Source organism: Phytophthora sojae, assembly GCF_000149755.1.
Source record: "Phytophthora sojae unplaced genomic scaffold PHYSOscaffold_3, whole genome shotgun sequence".
NCBI classification, from domain to species: domain Eukaryota; phylum Oomycota; class Peronosporomycetes; order Peronosporales; family Peronosporaceae; genus Phytophthora; species Phytophthora sojae.
Genome location: NW_009258117.1, coordinates 2,368,435 through 2,386,786, shown reverse-complemented (window position 1 = coordinate 2,386,786; position 18,352 = coordinate 2,368,435). Strand labels below are relative to the sequence as shown.

The following is an 18,352-nucleotide window of genomic DNA, read 5'->3' as shown; positions in this document are numbered from 1 at the left end:
TATCGTGGTCCAATGTATATAGAGCGCTGTCGAGAGCGAGTAGTCATTAGAGACCGTATCACTCAAGAAATAGCAGGTCAAGGCAGCGGCGGAACACACCATTTTATTCCTTCGAAGCTATTCTGCTCATTATTTTTCTGATCAACATCCTTACTGCGATGGCAGCTCATTAATTTGGCCCCATCAGACGCATACCCTCGCCTCCAGTAGCGTTGTTGCCGCGATATCTAGCGACACGGTAGGACGGGTTGAACGCCCACGAAAGTGCGTTCAGCAGGCCTTGCGAGTAGAAGCACAGCTCGGACAAATAAAGCAAGAAGCCCGTGGTGACCCACTCTGCGCCAAAAGCTTGCAACCAGCCGAAGAACGTTGGGAGGAAGAGCGCAGCGGCTGTAGCCACACAACTTGATAGCAGTTGACCACTGCTACGGCGTGCACGTTCGGCCTGAGGCGGCAGCGACTGCCCAGCATTGCTCGTGTACGCTAGATACACCGCCGTGGCGGCGAACGTAAGTGTCAGCGTGGCTGGCAAGTAGAACAGGAAGACACGAGCCCAGCCGGGGCTGTGACCCACGAAGCAAGCTCGGCACGGACCAGCTCCATCCGGCAGGAAGCCAATGACGCCAGTGAGCAGCGAGAACGCACCAGTAAACGCTGCCGAGCACCAAATGACGACATGGTACACCAGCTTGTACTCAACAGTACTCGAGTGCGTCCAGCGCACCGCACGAATCAACTCCAGCCCCACAGCCGCGCTAAACAGCAAAATGGCGGTACCGAAAAACTGCTGCGTGCTTTTCAGCAGCGCACAGAAGAACACGTGCGTCTGGTGAGCTCTCCACACTCCAGCAATCCATAGCGTCAAGTTGTAGCCAAGAGTGCACACCGATAACCAGAAGAACAGCGAGAACGAGCGGAAGCTGCGCAGGATCGGGTACTGCACGAACGAGGACACGATGAATCCAGAGCCGACCAGCGAAAGGCCCGACAGGAAGAGCACCAGCACCGCGTGCGTGTCCATATCGTACATGTTGAAGCTGTTCTCGAAAAAGGGCGACGACACCTTGGACGGCAGCCCGTCCGTGTCGTCACTGCTCACCGTCTCGTCGATATCCTCCACACCACACAGCGTCGAGTTGGTGGGACACGCAAAGCCCATCTGCTTCTTCTTGACATCATACAGCGAGTAGAACTTCTTCATGAACACGTCGCCCAGCACCCACATCTCCTGCCCACTGGGCTGCACCAGCACAATACACGTCAGTCCGACACACAGCGTGTAGTCCGACCCTTCCAGCACGTAGTAGTGGTGGCCTCCAATGCCAATCCGCAGCGGCGGGAAGTCCTCGGGCGCGCACAGGAAGCACTGGAAGCCGTACTGCACGAAGCCGCAGTAGCAACCCTGGTTCTGAGCAAACGTAGCCACTTCATACAGGAAATTCAGGTACAGCGTGCCTGGAATGCCAATGAGCGACGTCCCCGAGTCCACGAAGGCCACGCAGCCGTCCGCGCAGGCGTTCCGGTGCTTGCCCACGTTGACGCTGTGCAGGTGGATGCGCCAGAAGGTCCACTGGCCGAACTGCGGCAGCACGTCCGTCATCTGCCAGGTGGCCTGCAGCGAGTCCATGAACTCCTGGTCGTAGCCTCCGAGGTGCAGCTCCGAGCCGTTGCTGTTCGGGTCCGGGGTCAAATAGAAGGCAAACACCGAGTCCAGCTCCGGGTACTGCTCCAGCAGCGCGAAGAAGAGCGGCGGGTGCGAGAAGGTCGAGAGGCCGTCGAAGGCCAGCCCCAGCAGGCCGTCCGCCTTCATCCTGGCCATGGACTCCTCCTCCGTGTGCACGATGCCCACGGTCGTGTCCCGCACCTCGAACTGCGCCACGCGCACCACGTCCTGGCCGAAGTGGCCGCTCACCTTGCCGCTGCCGTACTGCACGGCGAAGGCCGGACGGGTGGACGACTCCGCGTACGTGCTGGACTGCGAGTGGTTGAAGCGGTCCAGCCCCGCGCAGGCCTCGCAGCTGCGGCCAGGCACCCACAGGTCGCTCGAGCCCGTGTCGAAGCACACGAGCACCTCCTGCGGCGGCGTGCCGATCTGGACGGGGCCGAAGAACTGGAACTCCATGAAGTTCTCGAGCGGCACGTGGCCCTCGGCCGCCAGCTGCTGCGCGTCGTGCAGCCCGGCGGCCTCCGGCTGACGCGCGCGGAGGCTGCTGACCACGCCGTCGACGTTCAGCGCGGCGGCTGCTTTGGGCTCTGGCTGCGTGTGGAACTGGAGCAGCTTCTGGGCGTTGCGGCGCTTCGAGGCCGCGCGCAGGGGCACGCGCAGCGGCGCGGCGACGCTGTGGACGCGCTGGAGGGTTAGAGAGAGCAGAGAGAGCAGCGCCAGCGCCAGCGCGAGGCGCCTCCGCCCGGGAGTGGCCGCCATGGGGGCAAGGCAAGAGGTCTTCGCTTGCGGAGTGCGCGCTCGGCGGCAAATTGCGGAATGCGGAATGCAACTTGGAGCACCTGATACCGAGGGTGAATTTGGGCCAATGAGGGAGTGGTGGCGGGTATTTTGACCAATGAGGGCTGTGCTAGGGGAGGGGGAGCGCTAGGTACGAACGTTCGCTGTCGCAAAAGATCGCGGCGGTCGTTCGACTTTTTCGTGAAAAACTCAGACGCACCGAGGCCACACACCAAAGTCAAGTGAAGTGGTGATTGGCACCGAGACCTGCCTGCAGCGCCGGCAAGCAAGAATCTGCCTTGTCGCTGGGTATTATTTCCCTGATTTAGATGTCTGCTACAAGGCCGGCAGAATCAATCGGCACACAAGCGGCAGATCGACTGCTGGTGGAGAAGCTGGAGTCCCCCTTGCTCAGTTTTCAACCGATTTGATGATGCAAAGCCTGCGACTCATACGGAGCTCACCCATGTTTTGCGTAGCTTTGCAGTCCCAGCTTGAGCGTGGAATGGGCTGGGTTCGTGCATGCAGGACACTAAACCAAGTCGTGTTTCAATATGTGATGTGGCCGGTCACCTTCACGGTTCACGTTGATTGAGTTGGTAGCCTGCGAAGGGCCGACTTGCGCTAGTCATTTTACTTCTCTGAGAGCTACGCAGGCCAGAACAAGAGGGAGAAGAATGCTTCGCTTGAACACGAAGAGGGTGCCCCAGACTTTTACCGATCGTATGGCTGGGCACGGGAGCACGGTGCAGAGCCATCCAAGCGAAGGCATGCACGGAGTGGTCATCGGCAGTCTGAGCTCGGACGCGTGGGAGATGTACGTGAAATGGACCGCTCCGCAGAAAAAGTCGCACTCGGTTGTCCAGACAACGTCGGGCACGAATCTGCCTGGAGAGGATATGTACTAAATGCTTGTCGAAGCCAGCAGTATCATGAAGCTGCTGTCGTCGAGTCAGGTTGAAGAAACCCCAGAGCTCCAGGGACCCACTGGATGCTATAGATCACCAGTCCCATTCGTCGACTCGGAGGTGGCCGTCTCCACATTGATTGTGGCGCTGTCGAATCCTGGCCCCAACTTCCCTCGGATCCACGCTCTGGCTTCGGGTCAAGTCATTTGCAATGTGCACTACCTCTGGGTCGGCGTCCAGTTCATCGTCCAGGTCTTGAAACGATGATACTGTGGACAGCGGGAGGTGCGGCGGGGCGTTGGCAACAGTCGAATGGCTATATGGGAGACCACCCTTGCCGAAAAGAAGTTTACGGGTCATAGCATTTTTATGTTTTTGCAATTTATTCTAACTACAGCGGGGTGGATAGAATGAAGTTGCTTTTACTATTATGCACGTGCGGTCCAGTAACTATTACGCTGAAGTAGTATTGTTCAAGTTCCACCGGAGACTCCGCTTCTACAGTGCAATACTCAAGGCGCGAATTATTTGCGCAGTTTGTTCAGAGCGGCGACCAGTTCCTGTACTGTAAGCCGCTTGCTCGGATCGTACTGGCATGTCCCTTCAATTAGAGCGAAAGCCTCGTCGCGGAAGTTCTCAGGCCGCTTCGGAAGCCGCTTCTTTTTCAAAACTTGATACTTCACAACAGCGTCTGGTAAATTCGTCCCCCACGGAATCTCCCCACTCACGACTTCGAGGATGCACATGCCGAACGAGTAAATGTCTGACGCAAACGTTGGTCCCTCGCCTCGTAAGACTTCAGGGGCCTTCCACCGAACAGCACCTACCACTGGCTGATGGTGCCTCATCTGGGTAGTGTCTGACATAAAGCTGAGCCCGAAGTCCGTCAACTTTGCGTGGCCATCGCTGCCGATGAGAATGTTGTTGCACTTGAGGTCCCCATGCACAACTCCGTGCGAATGGAGATAACTCAGCCCTAGAGCTGCTTCGTGGAGCTTTGTCCACACCTCATTCGGGTGATCACGTGAATAGTCGTCGAGTTGGCCACCTCCAGCGTACTCGGACACGAAGAATGACTCGCCGACATGACACGCACCGAACAATTGAATAATGTGTGGGTGGTGCAGTTGGTACCAGATTTCGACTTCGTTTCTGAATGCTTCAGAGGCTTCTGCGTCGTGGGATATCATTATCTCATCCCTACTCGAACTTTCGTGATCTGAGGAGTTGAAGCTGGAATCAAAGTGGATGACTCTTTTAACCACCACTTCGGCGTCCATCCACTTCCCACGATAGACTGAGCCAAAGCCACCCATGCCAAGCTCAATAGAGTTGTCAAGCTGGACCTCGTACGCAGGAATGAACCATTTGGGAATCTTTGTCAAGTTGACAAATTGGGACACCGACCACGCTGGATGGTGCACCAACTCCGTTATAGATTCCTTGGCGTCTGGTAAGTAGGAGCTGGGGTGCGTTCTGAGCTCAAAGCGTAAATACGCCAGCACTTCCTCTCGCTCCTCGGCGCTTTTAACGTCGCCTAACAGCTCGGGAAAATTCTCCAGCTTCGTCAGCATTGCTTGCTGTTGCTGCTTCTGGCGAAGTAGCCACACATCTTGCCACTTGTGCACTTTGGCTAACCGACACAACCCCGCCATATCAATGAACAAGTCCAAGTCTCCGTGCACAGAAAATGTGACGTCGGCCCGTTGACGACTGGCTGCGTGGCGTGAAGCTTGGGCCGAACCGAAAGATTTCATGCGTTTGAGTCTTTGATGCGCCAATAGGAGCAACTGGATAAATCGTTGCACGACTTCTCTTCTTGGCGTGTCGAGCCTAGACTGCAACTGCTTAAACACATCCCCCAGTCGATCGCACACATCTCGGTCCATGAGCTCGATTCCGGATAAACCTCCACACATCGTGGTCATTTCTGCGAGGATATTCTTCACTGGCAACAGAGAAACCTGAACATCGCCAAGCTTGCTCCACGAGAGGGGCACAATGTCTAGCATTCTGGATTCGGCTTTAACGAACGGTTGAGGTGCGTGTCTGTGCAGTAGCATCTCCAGTCTTCGGACCACATCCGAGATCACAATACGGTCGGATGGATTAACTGGCACATGTGCTGCACCAATTCATACACGTCCTCCCCGCAGTTGTCGGGGCGTCGCGGAATTCGCTGCTCTTTCAGAACATGGTGGCGAATGGCTGCGTCGCAGTCAATCGACGGCCACGGACACTTGCTACTCACGGCCTCAAGGATGCACATTCCGAAGGAGTAAATGTCCGACTTCAGCGTCGCTTTTTCCCCTCGAAGCACCTCTGGGGATCTCCACCGGATCGCACCGAGCTTGAGCTTGACACCGCTCTCAAATTCAATGGTCAGATCATCCGACTCGAACGCACTGAACCCGAAGTCGGACAACTTCGCACTGCCGTTGGTTCCAACAAGGATGTTGTTGCACTTGAGATCTCCATGTACAACCAGCTTGTCATGAAGGTACTGGAGGCCCAGAGCAGCTTCACAGAGTTTTCTCCACACTTCGTCTGGATGCAAGCGTAAGTAGTCACTCAATTGGCCCCCCTGCCGCGAACTCGCAGACGAAGAACGGTTGATTTATGTGGCAGGCCCCGAATAATTGCACGATGTGAGGGTGACGTAGTTTGTACCAGATCTTGACTTCGTTCAGAAAAGTCGCCAGATCTTCTTCATTTCGTATCTGTACGCGTCGTAATACCACCGGAGCTTGTCTCCGGTAAACCTTAGCGTAACCTCCACGACCAAACGCTTTGGTGCTGGCAAACGTGATGTCTTTCTGATCAATAAACCAAGTTTTAGTTGTATGAGAAGCCGAGATTGCAGCAGGGATAGCGAAATCCACGATGCTACTTGAGGTGCTCCGTGACATGTACGCAGTCAAGTCACAACTCAGCGCACTGCACTCACTCTCGTCATACTTAGCATCACCTTCCACATCGCCACGTAAATTTCCGAGCTCATTGAGTTGAGGCCCATTTCCCGGGCAGCAGCTTCTGACCCTTTCTGCAAGCCAGTCAACAACCTTAGCGATCGAGATCCGGTCAGAAGGGCTACGCTGGCACATTCGTTGCACCAATTCGTGCACGTCGTCGCCAAAATTCGCCGCGTATCGTGGGGTATCGACTGACTGCCACCATTTACCACTCATCGCTTGAAGAATGCACGTTCCAAACGAGTAAATATCAGAGGCAAATGATGTCTTCTCCCGTTCAAGCACCTCAGGAGCGGCCTCATCAACGCTCTTAAATTTCACTTCAGGATGATTGTTAGCGGCTGATACTGCCGACTCCAGCATTCTGAATCCGAAGTCCGACAACTTCGCTCTGCCGTCACTTCCGACGAGAATGTTGCTGCAGGTGAGATCGCCGTGCACAACTTCCTTGTCGTGAAGGTACTGGAGCCCCAGAGTAGCTTCATGCAGCTTCTCCATCACCTCGTCGGGATGCAACCGTAAGTAGTCACTCAGCTGCCCACCCGCCGCGTACTCACAGACGAAGAATGGTCGGTTGATATGGCAAGCCCCAAAGAGCTGGACAATGTGAGGGTGGCGCAATTTGTGCCAGATCTTGACGCTGGCTTTGAAAACTTCTTGATCCTTCCTTCTCAACTTTCTACCAATTTGACCTTCGTCACAAGAACTTGCGCTCGTTTCCATGTTCCTCGATGCTTCGATCCGCTAACATCTTTATCATACGCTTCGTAGTTCTCACTCAATCTCGACATCATACTCGGGCACAAACCAGGAATCAATCTTTGCCGATCTGAGGTAAGAGATTGCCAATTGGGCTCCAGTAAGCTCGGTAGTACCAGCACTCCCATTGCGTTGGCCCTTCACAACCCGCGCATTCGAATGCAGGTCGTGTTCGAACTGCACATACGCCAGAGCTTGTTCACGTTCCGATTCACTCTGGAAGCAACTTAAAAACTCCGGCAGGTTCGCCAGCGTTTCAGCCACTTCCTGCTGCCGCTGCTGATGTCTGAGTTCCCACAACTCGCGCCATTTGTGGACATGAGCTTCACGGGACAACCCGGCGCAATCCATTAGAGAATCGACGTCACCGTGGACTGAAAAATATCATCAGCCACTTGCCGACTTGCCGCATAGCTCGTCGTTAGTGCAGAGCTTGCGGTATCAGCCAGCTCCAGTTTTTTCTGAAAGTAGCGAAGGATTCTCCTGTATCGCTGCATAGCTTCTCTTGCCATTGAATCACAATGAGCAGTGAGTTGGCTAAACACGTCCGCCAGTCGTTCATACAGGTCTCGGTGCATCCGGTCCGTTGCAGTAGAGCTACTGCACATCTTGTCGATCGCTGTGAGTGTGGTTGACACCTCTTTCAGGTGGTCTAAGTCGGCAATAGGTCCCATGCCGAGGTCGCCCCCACTTTCTTTGTGTACGAGCGTCGCCAACTCACGAACAATAATTGACGCTGTCGGCCGATTCTTAGCTTTGTAGTAGCACATTTGCTTGACCAGTTCCCACTGGTTTGCTGTCATGGCAGCTGGCTTGTCCGGAAGGTTTCCAGCGATAATGGCATCGCGAACTTCCAGGACCTCGGAGCCCCATAGGCTTCTGGGATAGTGGAAACGTTGAGCAATTGTCATTCCAAAGGCGTAAATGTCGGCTTCGAACGAAGGACGAGAGCCCAAGAGCAGCTCTGGAGCTGACCACGGGTGATAATTATCGTCCCCAGTGATATCACGGCCGATGTTTCGCAGTTTCGCCACTCCGTCTGCAGTGACTATGACGCTATCGCAGTTTAGATTGCCATGGACGATGTTGCGGTCGTGCAAGTATTGAAGACCTAGGGCTACTTGGTACAGCTTAGCCCAGAGTAACTCACTCGTTATCTCGCTCCTGGTCACTTCAAGATAATCCTCCAGAGACCCAAGCGTGGCACGTTCGTACACGAAGAAGGGGTCCGCATCACCATTGCCGTCGACAAGGCAGGCGCCGTAGAGCCTTACGACATGGGGATGGCTCATCCGTGACCACTGATCAAGTTTGTGTAGCAGTTCCTCCCGCTTGACCATCTTCACCTCCACTGGCGAACCAAGCCAGACGCCCTTGACCCCGTCACGTAAGGAAGACTCGAGCTGGATATCCATTGCGTCTATAAGATACTCACGGTAGTCCGCAAGACCACGGCCCGCAGCGTCCTGCACTGAAGCTGCTCCGGTTGTATCTGTCTTGGTCTCTTTGCCTGCTTCTCCATTTTCGCGTGCAATTAACTGCTCCACTACGTCCGTGTGCCCAGCGACTCGGGCGTAACGGAGAGCTGTCCATCCACTCTTTTCGCTGGAGTTCACGTCTGCTCCGTAAGCGAGCAGAAGAGCTACAACATCCTTGTGACCGCCCTCTGCAGCTGCATGCAACGCAGTTCGCCCAGCTTCGTCCTTCTCATCCAAGCGTACCCTATGATCCACGAGCCACTCAACAACCGACAGATGCCCCCTCCTCGCTGCAACGTACAGTGGTGACACTCCCAGCTCTTCACTCTGCGAGTTCAGCGCCCCCAGCGCCTCCTCCTTGGTACACAACCACTCCAGGTCATCCAGCCTCCCCTCAGCAGCCGCATGGACGACACCCTCGATAAAATCCCCTCGACTCCAGTCTCCTCGAGCGAAGATACGCTTTGCCTGCTCAATAGGCCCAATACAACATGCGTCCCACAACGGTATCCCTGACGCCTTCATCGCCAAATCTTTTCTGAGACTAGCCTTCTTCTCGATAGTTTGAGGCGAGAGCGTTTCTTGACACAGAGCTAATAGAGCGTATGGGTGCGTTCGAGAGTCAGTAAGTTTGATCTTTGCACATCCAGCCTTTGTTTCGCGTCTTACAGCAGTACAGGGGCCTAATTGGTGGGGAAGGCGTCGATGGCGCCGTAGAAGTCCCAGAAGTCGTCGCCCAGTAGCTCCAAGTTGTCGTCCTCGAGCCAGCTCGCCTGCTGGCAGATCAAGTTGTCCTCCACGACGTAGTCGATGTGGTCTTTGTGACGCACGGGCAGGTGTCCGCAGCCTGGGCGGTGGGTATCCTTGGGCGAGGTGCACTTGACTGGCTGTCCGCTTGTGCTCTTCGCTTGCACTTTTCTACTCGCAGAGGCACGCTGCAGCTCTCCCAGGCTCGTGACGCTGTCTTGGCAAACGAGGTGATTCTGCACCACGTAGTCGCGGTGGTTCCCGTGCTGGATGGACAAGTGGCCGCAGGAGCGGTTGTGTCTCGAGTAGTCGAGCAGAGACGACGCCAGAGTGGACAGGCAGGCCTTCTCCGCTGCAGTCTTAGCTTGACCAGCAGACGCAGGGGCAGGCTGAGCTCCTTGACCATTCTGAACTGAGGAGTTGGGAACACCCAAGCCCATCGCAGCAGTCGACCCGGATAGCAGACTGCCTTGAGCAAGCGTTGATCCGTTCTCGACTGGAGAAATGAAAGCCAGGCTGGGCTCCAGCAGTGTTTGGCTCACTGAACCAGCGCTGGCAACCGTTCCTGGCAGCGACGAGTTCATTTGAGGCGTCTGAAGTTCATTGTTGTTCATCAGCGCACCTGTCATACCGGAGTTGGAGGCTGAGGCTGCACCGCTGTTAGTAGAAGCCGTGGTTGGGAAGGTGGACAAGAGCTGATCCAGCATGTCGGGTCCATTCGAGGCCTTCGCTACGGTGGAGCCAGCTGAGTTTTCAGGCGGAGGAGGTCTCAGCTCGAGGTGGGCCGGGCAGCAGCTTGATCCGATGGACGTCGACGGACAGTGCGGCGGGAACGCGTCCAGCGTCAGCGGGCGAGACAGATCCAACGTCTCCTGCGAGAGCAGGAACGCGTCCAGCGAGGAGAGCGCAGCGAAGCACGCGGGCGGCGAGTGGATGTGGTTCTCGGCGCACTTGAGCTCGTAGCGCATGGGTCTCGTCGGGGTGTCCACGCAGGCGGCAGTCACTGGAACCTTGCGTCGAGTTGATGTGCACGTGCTGGTGATCGGCGCAGGGATCTTGATCGGCACGGAGGCCGGCAGCAGCACGTCCGCACTCACCGCAGCAGCAGCTCCACTGCTAAACGGCGCTGCGACGTCGCTGGGGCTGTCGCAGCTCTCATCGCCAGAGTCGGATCGCTTGGGCTTCGGCGAGAGCCTGCGCTTCTTGGTCTTGCCCCTCCCAGAGGCGTCCGCCTGGTCCTCGTGCAGACGCTGGTGCTTGTGCAGGTCGAACTTGCGCGCGAAGCTGCGGTCGCAGCCGGGGAGCGCGCACGAGAAGGGCTTCCGGCCACTACACAGCAAGACAGACATCGATCGTTAGCCTCTACAGTACCACCACGTAGCTACTCAGCTCTACTCACGTGTGCGTCCGCTCGTGACTGAGGAGGTCGGAGCGGCGCGCGAAGCACTTGCCGCAGTCCTGGTACTTGCAGCGGTAGGGCTTCTCGCCCGTGTGCACGCGGTAGTGCACCTCCATGTCGGCCTTGCGCAGGAAGCGCTTGCCGCAGAACTTACACGCGAACTTCTTGTCGCCGTTGTGGATGTTGACGTGGCGCTTGAGGTTGCCCTTGAGCTGGAACTCGCGCCCGCAGCCCGGGAACGTGCATCGGAAGACCTTCTTCTTCTTGTCACCAGCTGCGTCTGTGACTGTAACTGTGGAGGGCGCAAGGTCTCCGCTACCGGTTGGGAGGGGGTTGAGCCCCTCGAACTTCATGTCCGGATCCGCCATTGAACTGGAGCTGAGACCGTCGACGACGCCTAGAGACATGGCCTCCACTTTGGCGCTGAGAGCGAGCGGGGGCATCTCCATCCACTGCTATTAATATGAGCTTCCTCTTCTCTCTCTAGGACCGCAGCGATTGTCGAATGGCAAGGACGGCTGGATACGCGGAGTGGAGTGGAGGGGTCGGGTCGACGTCAAGGAAAAGAGCTATTGGCGCGCTGCGTCCGCCGTCGGACAAGCGCTTCAGAAACTGTGTGTCTTACATAGATCGGGCACTGAAATGCGCGTGCATGCAAGAAGGGGCTTTGCAAAGTGGACAGCAAGCTCAGGGTTTTGCTTTGGCACGTCCGTGTCATAAAAATATAGGTTCTGGTCGAGGGGGGGGCGTTGGCTGGTGGGAGGTTCTCCTCGGTAGACACAAAAGGCGACACTCGGGAGCACGTTTTGGTGGTGTAACCCGTAGACTTCTTTAGATACTTATTTGAATAAGCAACATTTTATATAATACGGCTTCGGGATTGACACGGCGACAGTATCTTGAATATCTCGGTGTGAGGGGGATTATGAACATCCCGTGGAGCCCGTCGTCGGAGAATTTGCTGAGACTTGAGCCGAGCTGACCCCCAACGTTGTGGCCCATTGGAGCCAACACACGTACACTGTAGCCATTTTCAGAGCAGAGCTCAGCAAGACGTCAATACAAATACGTGTACAGTACAGAAGCCCCATAACTTACCAGCATCCTTAGGTGGCCAACAAACCTGCTTGCAGCAAAGCAAATCACGACAAAGATAAACACCAGAAGAGTTTACCATACCGAAATTAGCGAGGCAGTACAGTACACATTTGATGGTACTTGCAGTTTACCCACATGCGGATCTCAGTTCAGGGACCTCTTGACTGCATTACAGTATCATTGGTTGTTTCGGGTGACTTGGTCTCGCCTCCACGATCGCTCATCCAGTTGGCTGCCAGACGCACATGCCAAAATACCGAGCGGAATCACCCTCACTCCTCCTCGAAGAAGGACCCTGTGTACATGTTGGGACAACACGACTTTCGCCGCATTTTCGACTCCCTTGACAAATGTCCACAATTCTGGTGGCTTTGTTGTTGTGGACATTTATCCGACGGCGGATACAAATCCTAGCTGCTGACAAGGAACAAAGATCTACGATGACGAGCCAAAAACAATCTGACACTAAGAAATGTATGGACGTGATGGAAAAACTTCACTTCGTGACCAAGGCAACCATAAGTGTTATTTTAGTACTAAATTAAAATATTAATACATGCTGGTTTAGCAAATACAGCGTATAGGTATGTTACTATAACCCTGAAGATGCCTGGTATGTTTTCCGGGGATTCATGCGGAAGAGAAGTTTTCAGAAGTGGTGAGGCTGACATGCCACGCGAGGACGGTCGTTGGGAAACGGACAACGGCTCTACGGATGTTGTAGGACAAGTAGGAGTAGGCAGGAGCGCTCATTTGCGAATTCGCGCTCAGCTGCTCAAGTCTTTTATTACCCGCCACGCCACACCCAGGGCAAAATCTGCACGGCCGCAGACTATCCACTGTTTAATACATCGATTTGAGGTGCTGCTACTCAGCAGCACAACCCCAGCACACCAACGACTGAAACCTGTGATGTAGCTGCAACGCCATCTTTCAAGAAGTGAACTTTGTACTCTGCAAGTCGTACAGTATTCAGCACGCCAGTGTTCTGCCGTGTTGCCATCAACACGCTTGTTATGTGGCAGCGCTTGTACCGGTACATGCCACTTGCGGGAGAATCTCTTCGAGCTGAATTTTGCCTTGCAAATCCGAAGCTGCGCACACATCGTTTTGTTCCCTCGGCTTCAAAGCTTTGACGTTCAAACAAACTGATACGGTATGCATGTCCTCGACAGCAAGATTGAAAATTCCGTGTAAAGGGGCAACAAGTTCGTTCGCCATATCAAAAATATGATGTATCAAGTAAAATGTCGGGGGTTGCAGCCATTTTACTAGTGTAGTGGAGAGGTTATTGTTTCGGTATAGGTAACTATTCGTTACTCGCTGTTCTATCGCCTGGACACCACCGGTATGGGATGTCTGGCCTAAGTTGAAACGTATCAGTCAGAAGCGGTAAGATTTCATCGCGCTAGCTCAATGCGTCACCACCGAATTTTCGTTATTTTTTATCGAGCGTGCAACTTGTGGATAAACAACTCCTATTCATTTGCGAAGTCTACCGTAAGCTTATCTAGTACTGTACACGCGTGCTCTCGGCACATGTACAAATACGGCTGGACCTGTTAAGTGCAATCCAAAGTTCCTGAAAGGTGCACTAAAGTACTTTACTGTTAATGCACGCACTAAGGGCCAGCATCAGTTGTGTGCAGGTGCCCCATAAGTACTTTGTGGGGGACTTTCGTGCTCTGCACTAAACAGGTCTAGTCATATTTGTTCATGTAAACAGGTCTAACATGTACAGTATGAAACATCAAATGGCGAAAAAATGTAAAAAAAATAAGTGTTTTAACATTAAAACACATACAAACGCATATAAGATTTAAAGGTCTAGTGACCTTCACTCTGGCCTATTTTCCGCACTCATTCGAACAAAATGCGCGCCACTGCGCCGAGCGGGCCGCGCGCGGGCGCCGCGCCGCAAATCAACCTCCAGGAGCAGCTCGCATGGGCGGAGAAGGTAAGCGTCACACAGCCAGTAGTCTGCACTCGCTAACCAGACCCTTCTCACGCTCTAACTCGCCGTACACGTCGCGTTATTGCGCGCCAACCGCCGTCCTCAGGCGCCCAGGAACACGCTGCAACAGTGCCTCAACTCGCACGTCATCGGGGAGTATCTGGACAGTCGAGCGGCCAGGAAGCAAGCGTGAGCACCTCTCTGCGTGGCCACAGAGCTCTGTTCGGTCAGTTCTAAGGCGCTAGAAGGCCTAATTGCGTGCATATTTGTGCTGTACCCCTTTTATAGGGCGGTTGACGGTGCCGCGGACAAGGAAAACTGCCTGGAGACAATCCAGCGAGGCCGAGATGCGCTTCAGAAGTTCCAGGCCATGCGGGCAAGGTCCCATGCGTCGACCAAGCTCAAGGTGGTCCCAACGCCTCGCATCGCGCTGGGGACGATCCCTGTGATCAATTCAGCGCCAGTGTCGGCGCCTGTAGAGCAGCCAAGAGAGTACAGTGGCAGTAGCGGGGATAGAGGGCCATCCTACGCTTCGCTGAGTGACGGAGCAGTGGCAAGTGATGTGGTGGATCTGACTCAGCCAACAACGACGCCGTTGCCGCCAACTACAGGGAGCAGTCGCGGTTTTACAGGTTATCAGAACAATGGCGCGGGGGCACAAGGTCGCGCTGTGGTGCAGAAGACATTTACAGGGATCGATGATGACGCAGACAGCTTGTTTGACGCCGTGGATGTCGACGCACTTGTCGCCAACCACCAGCGGTCGAAGCATCAGACTCGTCGTCCGGCTCCGCAGATGTCGCCGCTTTCGGACCAGAGTTTGATATCGCCTCCGTGCACGCAGACAAGTGGGTCACAGGAAGCTGCGAGTGCTGTCATGGCTGATGAGTTGCGCCAGTCGATCAAAAGGACGCGTGAGAATCTGCGCAAAGTGCGCGAAGAGTGCGACGACGCGTCACTCGAAGGAGACGTGCCAGACTTTATGCAGAAACGTCGTACGGAGCTGGAGCAGGATCTGGAGGAGTTGAGTAGAAAGTATAGGGAATGCAAAGGCACAGCCAGGGCATCTCCTCACAGCCGAAATGTTTCCCCGGCGCGAGTTCCACCTCGTCCTGTGCTGATGCCGCAATCGTACAATAGCGGGGTCGAGTCATCAAATACGAACCCGACTTGCTCTTGCGGAATGACAACTGCTGAAGCTCGAGTGCAGCATGGCCCAAACGCCAACCGACTATATTATCGTTGCAGTACGTGCGGGTTTCACTCTTGGGTGGATGGCGAAGCGGGTAATGGAGGGGGTCGATACCCAAACGGAGCACAGCAGACCCGTCAAGTCGTTGTGGAACAGCCATGTGTCTCCAGCGACCCGAGCGTAAATGCCAAAATGCTGCGAGCCAAGCGAGTGCTTCGCGATGTTTTTGGTCACAACGCTTTCCGACCGAATCAGGAACGGACGGTCATGGAAGCTTTCAGCAGGCGCGATGTTTTCGTTTTGATGCCAACTGGAGGCGGCAAGAGTCTGTGCTACCAACTGCCTGCCTGTATTGATGATGGCGTGACGATCGTCGTTTCTCCGTTGGTGTCGCTTATTCAAGACCAAGTACAGCAACTCGAGGCTCTTGATGTGGGTGTTGCAAATTTGAATGGCGACCAAGACTATGATACTGTGCAGAAACCCATCATCTCGGAGCTTTTCTCGAACCGGATTCGAATCAAGATGCTTTATGTGACGCCCGAGAAAATTGCTTCCAGTGGCATGCTCAACAACCTATTCGAGTCGCTTGAAAAGCGTGGGCTCTTGGCTCGCTTTGTTATCGATGAGGCACACTGTATCAGTCAATGGGGGCATGACTTCCGAAAGGATTACATGACTCTGGGTTCACTGCGATCAAAGTTCCCGTCGGTACGTACATGCTCTACGAAACGACGCACATGTAGCACAACGTGATTTGACTATGTTTGTGCCGTGCAGGTCCCAATCATGGCGCTAACCGCAACAGCCAACACACAAACGGAGGCAGACATTGTTAAGAATCTGAAGCTCAAGAACCCGTTCATCACTCGCTCAAGCTTTAATCGGTGCGTTAACCTACTTTTTTCTAAGCCGCAGAGATGGTTTTGTAATCTTGGTAAATGTTTGTAACTGGCAGGCCAAATCTCACCTACGATGTACGCAAGAAAACGTCCAAATTCATGACTGAGATAGCTGATTATGTCCGGAAACACATCGATGATTCGGGGATTATCTACTGGTAGGTTTACAGACTCGTGCTAAAGGTCGTTCTGAGAGCATTCTCCCTAACAACTCCCTGCATGCCAATAGTTTGTCGAAGAAAGATTGCGAGCAAACAGCGGATAAGCTGATTAAAGCGCTGGGCTTTGAACACACGCGCAAAGCAAGCCAGATTTCGTTTTACCATGCTGGATTAGAACCAGAGGACCGTGCATACCGTCACCATGAGTGGAGCAAAGGCAAGATCAAGCTGATCTGTGCCACTGTGGCGTTTGGAATGGGAATCAACAAGCCCGACGTCCGCTACGTGATCCACCACACAATTCCGCAATCTGTGACACATTACTACCAGGTTTGTGCGCTCGAGATTCCAATGCGCGATTGTAAAGGTGCTGAGTGTTCTTGTTGTGCCATGACAGGAAGCTGGACGAGCAGGAAGAGATGGCGAAGTGGCAAACTGCATCCTCTACTATTCCTTTCTGGACTTGGTACGTCTATAACTATACCTAACGCTGCCAGGATTGAACAGCACACTAACTACGGTAGCATATTTGATGTGTACGTTAAGACTCGACGACGCAAGTTAATCACCAAAGATCGCGATAATATGCAGCATCGTAACGTGCACCTGCAGAACCTTCGACGAATGACTGAGTTCTGTGAGAATCAAGTAGAATGCCGGCGAACATCTCTTTTGGAGTATTTTGGTGAACATTTTTCCAGCGATCAATGCCGTGGAACTTGTGACAACTGCAAGAACAAAGCGTTGGGTATCACATTTGAGAAGTCGGATGTAACCGAGGACTGCGTAGCCCTTGCCGGAATGAGTAAGTATCGAATGATAAGCTGGTGTGATCTTGCAACTAAAGGCCGCGTTCTAACTGTCGCCTGTTGCTTGTAGTCAAAAGCCTCCAGGAATCTGGCGACCCCGCCACCCTCGTACAAATCAGTCAAATTTTCCTGGGCCAAACGATCAAGGGTCGAGAGTGGAAGCAAGACCAGTTTGCACAACTTGCAGGCTTCGGCAAAGGCAAAGGGCGCTATTCTCGCAGTGAAGTGGAGCGTATACTGTATCACATGGTTCTTCGGCAATATACCCGCGAAGTGGTAAGAATGCTCACTTCTGCTTTTATCTACAAACATCCGCTGACTAAAGCTCGCTTAATGGTGTACAGGACCAAACGAACGCTAAAGGGTTTACGACTACTTTCTTAGCACCGGGTATCAATGCTACCAGGCTCATGCGTGGCGAACGAGTTCGCATCGTATGCAAGACAAAATACCAATCGCGCACCTCTGCTAGTGATGGAGCACCATCGCAGACAACCAAGGCCTCGAAGAAAAAAGCCCCAAAGAAAACTGCAGAGAAGAAAACTAAGGCGCCCGGATCTCGCAAGACGACAACCAAGAAAAAGAAGAAGACGAGTACCAAGGACGTGGTTGAAGACTTTAGCGACGATGACGACGTGATAGTTGTTCCACCACCTTCGACTACAACGGCGTACCCGCTCATTCCAGAGCGCACGTCTTCTAGGAGGTGCGTGATATTGTGCGGGTACGATATTGCATATCGTTTAGCACTAACCACCAATTGCTGGAAAACAGAATTCCTGAAGATCACGTCGAAGCGCTTGCCCAGCTGCTCAAGGATTGGCGTGCTAGCGTGTGTGACAGCCACAACCTCATGCCGTACCACATACTTCCAACTTCGGGTATCGCCGCGATCGCCAACGCAGTCCCCGTGTCAAATGCAGAACTCCTCGAGATTGACGGTCTCGGACGGACTCGAGTGAAAAAGTACGGTGAGCCGATCATCGCTATCGTGCAAACATACCTCGACAAGGTTCGTACCCTTAGCCTTTCATATTGGTTAAGATTATCGAAAGTCAAACTAACCGATCATTTCGCTTCTGCAACAGCACAACCTTACCCCAAAGCCGTTGCCCTCTGCCCGCTCAACCAACGTGCTGGACAGCTTGGATGATTGGGATTCCGCCGTTGAAATTATCGAGCCGCCCCCAGCACCTAAGTCGTCCCCATTTTTCCAGGGCAACGCACGAAAAACTTCGCTTACGTCTACGAAGCCGACAGCAAACACAAATCGGAGCGTGATCGATGACAGTCTAGATGACATCGATTGGGATGAACTGGATGCGGACATGTTGAACCAAACGAGCTCAAGTGCGGCGACTGCCAGTCGCAAACGCTCGCTGGACATGTCGGGAACCACTTCAAGCTGGAAGAAGCGCAACATTTGATCAGCTCTTGACAGTTTGAAGTCAAGCACGACTTCCATCATACCTCACCACCATTCCATGCATGAATGAATGAAGCATTATTTATTGTGCTTTGCATCCAGTT

The 18,352-nt window shown here is 53.9% G+C and overlaps 6 protein-coding genes across 6 annotated transcripts; 2 read left to right on the top strand and 4 right to left on the bottom strand.

Moving 5' to 3' along the window:
- Positions 1-71: 71 nt before the first annotated feature.
- PHYSODRAFT_558546 (pepsin-like aspartic protease A1) lies at positions 72-2,425 on the bottom strand (the record flags this gene model as incomplete). The annotated part of the gene is made up of 1 exon (XM_009524384.1): positions 72-2,425. One exon carries the CDS (start codon positions 2,423-2,425, stop codon positions 170-172), a length of 2,256 nt encoding a protein of 751 aa, XP_009522679.1. The 3' UTR covers positions 72-169.
- Positions 2,426-3,168: 743 nt separating this feature from the next.
- Positions 3,169-3,618, top strand: PHYSODRAFT_328135 (hypothetical protein; the record flags this gene model as incomplete). Its single annotated transcript, XM_009524383.1, has 2 exons — positions 3,169-3,344; positions 3,444-3,618. The coding sequence occupies 2 exons, from the start codon at positions 3,169-3,171 to the stop codon at positions 3,616-3,618; spliced, it is 351 nt and encodes a 116-aa protein (XP_009522678.1).
- A 305-nt stretch (positions 3,619-3,923) lies between these two features.
- On the bottom strand, positions 3,924-6,032 carry PHYSODRAFT_460208 (hypothetical protein; the record flags this gene model as incomplete). Its single annotated transcript, XM_009524382.1, has 2 exons — positions 3,924-4,358; positions 5,955-6,032. Coding segments are annotated over 2 exons (513 nt in total), but the record flags the coding sequence as incomplete, so codon positions are not given.
- A 2,564-nt stretch (positions 6,033-8,596) lies between these two features.
- Positions 8,597-8,875, bottom strand: PHYSODRAFT_391839 (hypothetical protein; the record flags this gene model as incomplete). Its single annotated transcript, XM_009524381.1, has 1 exon — positions 8,597-8,875. A coding segment is annotated over one exon (279 nt), but the record flags the coding sequence as incomplete, so codon positions are not given.
- Positions 8,876-9,243: 368 nt separating this feature from the next.
- PHYSODRAFT_558544 (hypothetical protein) lies at positions 9,244-11,113 on the bottom strand (the record flags this gene model as incomplete). Its single annotated transcript, XM_009524380.1, has 2 exons — positions 9,244-10,636; positions 10,707-11,113. 2 exons carry the CDS (start codon positions 11,111-11,113, stop codon positions 9,244-9,246), a joined length of 1,800 nt encoding a protein of 599 aa, XP_009522675.1.
- Positions 11,114-14,128: 3,015 nt separating this feature from the next.
- Positions 14,129-18,249, top strand: PHYSODRAFT_312852 (hypothetical protein; the record flags this gene model as incomplete). The annotated part of the gene is made up of 12 exons (XM_009524379.1): positions 14,129-14,390; positions 14,451-15,028; positions 15,107-15,661; positions 15,731-15,837; positions 15,909-16,010; positions 16,082-16,343; positions 16,411-16,479; positions 16,560-16,818; positions 16,893-17,098; positions 17,167-17,528; positions 17,597-17,834; positions 17,911-18,249. 12 exons carry the CDS (start codon positions 14,129-14,131, stop codon positions 18,247-18,249), a joined length of 3,339 nt encoding a protein of 1,112 aa, XP_009522674.1.
- Positions 18,250-18,352: the final 103 nt, after the last annotated feature.